The 6,089-nt window shown below is 36.6% G+C and overlaps 1 protein-coding gene across 1 annotated transcript; it reads left to right on the top strand.

Annotated features, from left to right (window-relative positions):
- Positions 1-3,032: 3,032 nt before the first annotated feature.
- Positions 3,033-5,421, top strand: LOC145057528 (formin-like protein (DUF1005)). The gene is made up of 2 exons (XM_079005388.1): positions 3,033-4,014; positions 4,412-5,421. Exons 1-2 carry the CDS (start codon positions 3,386-3,388, stop codon positions 5,121-5,123), a joined length of 1,341 nt encoding a protein of 446 aa, XP_078861514.1. The 5' UTR covers positions 3,033-3,385; the 3' UTR covers positions 5,124-5,421.
- Positions 5,422-6,089: the final 668 nt, after the last annotated feature.

The following is a 6,089-nucleotide window of genomic DNA, read 5'->3' as shown; positions in this document are numbered from 1 at the left end:
CGACAACCACCAACTTTTAATAACATCGTCACTCATATTCGGTAACCAAATCTTGCACCGCCATTCACCTCCAGTAACCACCATCAGTGTCACCGTTTACCTCTGAAAAAACACCATCAGTAACCAACAAACAAAGTGAAACCAAACCAAAATCAAACCTTGAACCTAAAATCCAAACCTGAAATCGACCCTTAAACCTAAAACCTGAAAATCAAATATGAAATCAAGCTTTAAAATGAAATTTTAACCCCAACCCTCTCTATGTTTCCGTGTCAAGGTTATAAAGAGGATATGTGTAGATTTGAAAGAGATCATCAAGATATGCAAAGATAGTATGAAAAAGAGTCAAAATTCATAGATCCATCAAAATGCACGTTTTCCAATACCATATATGATGTCGTCGTTTTATTCTCAAGGGTTCAAGTTGTTGAAACATGAAATCACTCCTAACCCACCATATTTTCTTCATGAAATGGGTTTGAATGGTTTTCAAGGATTGAAATTGGTTCATGCGATGATTAGGATGACAAACGGTCGGAGGCGACTCTCCAATTATAGTGGCTAACAGATTTTGAGTTCCACGATTTAGGGTTCACAACTTAGATGAAAGGGGATAAAGATATGTATTAGTTTTGTGTGTCATTTTTTTTACATTCTAGAAAAACAAATAGGAAAAATATAGAAAATGGGTAATATAAAAAATAGTAATTTCAAGTTTGATAGAGAAGAAATCTATGACAAAAAAATAACAAATGGATGGTACAAGTTAAAAACAAAAACACAGACAAAATCAATGTTGTAAAACTCGTCGAGTTGGCCGATTAGTCGGTCGAGTACTCCTTATTCGGCCTCTTATTGGAGCGTTGTAAAACCCAACCAACTCGGTGATTAATATTTATAATATATTTAAGGGTAAATTACACGAATGGTCCCTTTGGTTTGGGGTAATCTATGTAGTTGGTACCTAAGAAGAATTTTTAACTCGGAAGGTCCTTATTGTTTGTTTTTGTTGCGTCGTTAGTCCCTATTTGACATAAAATGACTTTTTTACCCTTATCGGTTTCTTTTTTAATTTTTTAATTTATTATTTATTGTTTATAATTTATAGTTCTAAAATATAAAAATACCCACCCACCATAGCTTCACCGATTCATACCTATACCACTGCTCTCTCTCTCTCTCTCTCTCTCTCTCTCTCACTTTCTCTTATCAATGAACAACATAAAAATCATGGACAAGGCTTCCGACAACCTCCATAGCTCCTCCGACAACCTCTACAGTCCTCTGGCACCTGAAAAAGGCAGGCAACAGACCAACACAACCAACTCGTTTTCTTGCCTCTATGTTAAAAGATCTCATCCATTTCATCCCCGACAAACCTAACAATGCAAATCTAACCAAAACAAAAATTCAAACTTGAAATTAAAATCAAAACTAAAGATGATGAATATCAAAGTCAAACTTGTGAAAATGAAAATCAAACCCGAAGGAATGAAAACCAAAATCGATGTTAATCAAATATGTATTTGATGATAATTAAAACAAAATCAAATGATCAGGATGAAAATCAAAATCAAAATCTGATTCATGTGGTTGTTGAAACGATTTTCAATCAAGGTGTAAAAATCAATGGAAGCTTCGATTCACATGGTTTCTAATAAAAATGTCAACGGTTGGGGTGACTCTAGTTCACTTCAAACACCAACGATTTCAATGGGGGTTTCAACGGTGCCTCCACCCTATGAATCACTGGTTTCAATGGAAAGAGAATGATGTTAGGGTTTTTGATATAAAGTTTAGATAGTAAGGGATAAATGGGTGGGGTGAGCGACGAGGGTGGGGCTAAAATAGAAGGACAACCCGTCAGACTCTCTACTTTCTCCGACATCCTCCACCTTCTCTGACGATCTGGTTTCTGTAAGGTTTTCCCGATATGATTTCTCCGACGATTTTCTTCAGGTTTGATTTCCACATTTGCTTAAGATTTGTTGGTTTCTTTTCCTGGTTTCTTCGATGTTTATTTATGGTGGAGGTTTTACAACAGTCTTATTGAAGAAGACAAAGAGGTTGATGATGGTTGGGTGGAGGATTACCGAAAGAAGATGTGAACAAGGGGATGAGTGAGGGGGTGGGTTGGATTGGAGGAGGTAATCTGATTATGTTTTTCAATAATAATAATAATAATATAAATAGTGAAAATAATAAATAATTATTAAAATGAATTTAAAATATAAAAAAATAACAATAAGGGCAAAAAAGTATTTTTAAGGGTGGTTGGGACCAAAGACGCAATAAAACCAAACAATAGGAGCCGTCTGAGTTAAAAAATCTTCTTAGGAACCAACTTCACAGATTACCCCAAACCATAGGGACCATTCGTGTAATTTACCCTATAATCAATGATTTATTATTTAATACACATGATTATTATGAGATATATATTTTAAATTTTCAGTAATTATTTACGAAATACCATTTTATGCTTTTTAGTGTTAATGCATTCATATGTATCTAATTTTGTTATATATTTCAATCAACTTATGATTTTGACATTAATTTCTCTAAAAATATTTATACATGAATTACCGAATCCGAATACTCTCCGAGTATTCGTTACTCAACAATCAGCCGAACATGTACCGAATAACGAGTTCTATTATCTTGGATAAAACACACATAAAAAGTCAAACCCCAAGAAGGTTAATGTAATTTTATCTTGATTTAAAATACAATTTAATAAAACATGTGTAAGTAACAAAAAAAAAAACCTAAACTACATAATAAAACAACCAATATTATTAATAAATTACAATGATTATACATAAACAATACATAATTTCATTATTATTTTGTAAATAGGATTCATTGAACTTTTAAAAACAACATAAAACGAAAAGACCAAGTAACAAATAAGAAAGTGTACTCCTATGAAGTCCAAGAATAAAAACATAAAAAGATAAGGAGTTAAGAATAAAATTGAAATGAAAATTAAGTGCAAAAGTAGACAACTAACACATATACAAGGATCAAACTTGCAAAAGTTCCTTCCTCTGATCTTCTCCCTCACACTCACGATTTTTCCGTACATTTAAACCTTTGAAAGAGGAACAAAAACACTGATAATTTTCAGTTACAAGATTGCGACCACGAAGAAGATCGATCATCCGGATAAAAAGCCTGAGCTTTTTCCTTTTGCAAACATGGCCATCACCACCTTCACGTTTCTCAATGCATTCTTCCTACTCCACATCCAGCCTGTTGTTGTTGATTTAATCTTCTCTTCATCCGCTTCTTAAACCCTATCTTTCCACCAAATTCCGCCGCCTCTTCGTCGACTTCTGTTGAATCGCCGGAGAAAGGCGAAAACAATTTTCAACAATACAGTATGGATCCTTGCCCTTTTGTGCGTCTTACAGTAGGCAATCTCGCTCTCAAGATACCTGTAGCGTCGAAAGCTGCTCGCTCTGTGATTCACCCGTCGTCGTCGCCGTGTTTTTGTAAGATTAAGCTGAAGAACTTTCCTGTTTACACTGCGGTGGTTCCGTTTTTGCCGCCGGAGAGTCAGAATGTTGAAGTACAAACCCTAGCCGCTACTTTTCATATGAGCAAGTCTGATCTCGATAGGCTTGTCGCTAAATCACTTTTTGCCGGAAAACTCAGCTTGAAAATATCGATTTTTACTGGACGGAGAGGGAGTAGTTGCGGTTTGAGCTCCGGTAAGCTGTTAGCGAAAGTGACAGTCCCGTTGAATCTCGCCGGAACGGAGAGCAAGGCTTGTGTGTTTCACAATGGTTGGGTCACCGTCGGCAAAGATGCGAATAAAAGCTCTTCAAGCGCGCAGTTCCATTTGAATGTCAAAGCGGAGCCGGATCCGCGATTCGTTTTCCAATTCGACGGTGAGCCGGTGTGTAGTCCGCAGGTTTTTCAAATTCAGGGTAATATCCGGCAGCCTGTGTTCACTTGCAAGTTCAGCTTCCGTTCAACAACCGCCGGTGACCGTAATCAGCGATCCAGGTACCTTTTCTTCGTACATTAGGGCTTTACGCTTTCGATTGGGTCAAGCATTCATGATTACTTCTTTTAACTTTGTCGGATTTTGATTCTAATTACACAGTGCTTATTGAAATTAAATCGATAATGTATCTCTGACATTGTTAAGGTTGCTCAATTTTTTTTTTGTTAATTTGAATGCAATACATAAATATAATACTTTTCCTGTTGAATAAACCTTAAATTGAAGAAGAATCTCTGCAATTTCCCCCCTCCGAGACGGGATCCCTAACTTTATTTCATCTGATATGATTCAGATTTCAGATTACAAAATTCGAAAGTATTATTTAATTAAGACGCAATGTTCTTTGCTTCACGTCTGGGTTTAATCAATTCTCTTTTTTCAATTTGTGTACAACAGATCTTTACCACCAGACATCAGTGGTTCACGAAAATGGCTGAGTTCATTCGGAAGCGACAGAGAACGACCAGGAAAAGAAAGAAAAGGATGGTCAGTCACCGTTCACGATTTATCAGGGTCACCGGTCGCCGCCGCATCAATGGTAACTCCATTCGTCGCATCTCCTGGGTCCGACCGAGTCAGCCGCTCCAACCCCGGTTGTTGGCTCATCCTCCGTCCCGGCGACGGAACATGGAAGCCATGGGGCCGCCTTGAAGCCTGGCGCGAACGTGGTGCTCACGACGGACTTGGGTACAGATTCGAACTGATCCCCGACTCCGCCGCCGCCGGCATCGTGTTGGCTGAATCCACATTAAGCTTGAACAAAGGTGGGAGGTTTATGATCGATTTAGGTGCGGGGGCGGGGAACGGTGGTAGTGGTCGGAAATCAAACATGGCGTCTCCGGTGTGTAGTCCGAGAGGGAGTGGGGATTTCGGGTATGGGCTTTGGCCGTACTGTGCTTACAAAGGGTTTGTGATGGCGGCGACGGTGGAGGGGGAAGGGAAGCGCGGGAAGGCAATGATGGTGGAGGTGAGTGTGCAGCATGTGAATTGCACGGAGGATGCAGCGGCGTTTGTGGCATTGTCGGCGGCGATTGATCTGAGCATAGATGCCTGCAGGCTTTTCTCTCAAAAGCTGAGAAAGGAACTATGTCAGCCTCAAGAACTATGAACTTTTTTTTTTTTTTTTTGATTTAGAGAAATGTTTTTTTTTTTTTTTTTTTTTTTTTTTTCTGGATTTAGTAATTTTAGGTCTGGAAAAGTGGTGGAAATTGGACTAACACTGAGAGGAAGTAGATGTGTTTTGTATAGAAGGAGAGTGGCACTAGCAGTTTAGCACTGGCACCGGTTGTTTTTTTGTTAACTAGGTGTGTGGTTTTTTTGTAATTTTTCTATATCTTTTGGGTGATTTTTAGTCAGAAGCAAAACTGTATTTCGCCAAATATGAATTTGTATTTTTCTACTGATCATTTTTTGTTGAGAATTATCGTAAATGACAACTTCATGTGATGTCTGGTGGTTTATGGCGTTACCTTCAGCATTTATTCATTCATAGTTAAACGAAAAGAGAATTTTTTACAAATGTATTTTCTTATTTATTTATTTATTTATTATTTGTATTACTTTTGTCTTTACTCTCTAGTATGGTAGTCTTTTCAATTAAAAATTATTCAATTAAATTTGCAATATTACGTTGGAGTACATAGATTGTCAACCAATTGATACACAAACAACTCATCCAAAAAGGTAATAAATTAATACAAATATAAATTAGTGGCTTTTTTAATAAGTTGACGGAATTCATCCTATTGTGGAAAATTATGGTATTATGGAGATATTTTTTAGCTTTTATTGGATTGAGGAGTTGGTTTTAAGTGCCATGAACAAGTTTAAAGATAAACTTTATTATTGTGAATGATTTTACATGTTCAATTTTATTAATGTAAAATCTTTGTTGCAAATGTATGTTATAAAAAAAAATTTGGTTTATTGAGTAGTTATTTTATTTTATTTTTATTATTATTTTGTTCATAATCTGTTGCATCTTTTGTACCATGAACTTTTTATCATTTTTAACCACAAGATTTAGAAACGAAGAAACCTTGAAGATGAAAGTTTACTTTATAGTTGTGGAGTT

This window comes from Lactuca serriola, chromosome 6 (genome assembly GCF_051521515.1).
Source record: "Lactuca serriola cultivar US96UC23 chromosome 6, Lser_US96UC23_V15, whole genome shotgun sequence".
Lineage (NCBI taxonomy): Eukaryota > Viridiplantae > Streptophyta > Magnoliopsida > Asterales > Asteraceae > Lactuca > Lactuca serriola.
This window is presented reverse-complemented; position numbering and strand designations above follow the sequence as displayed.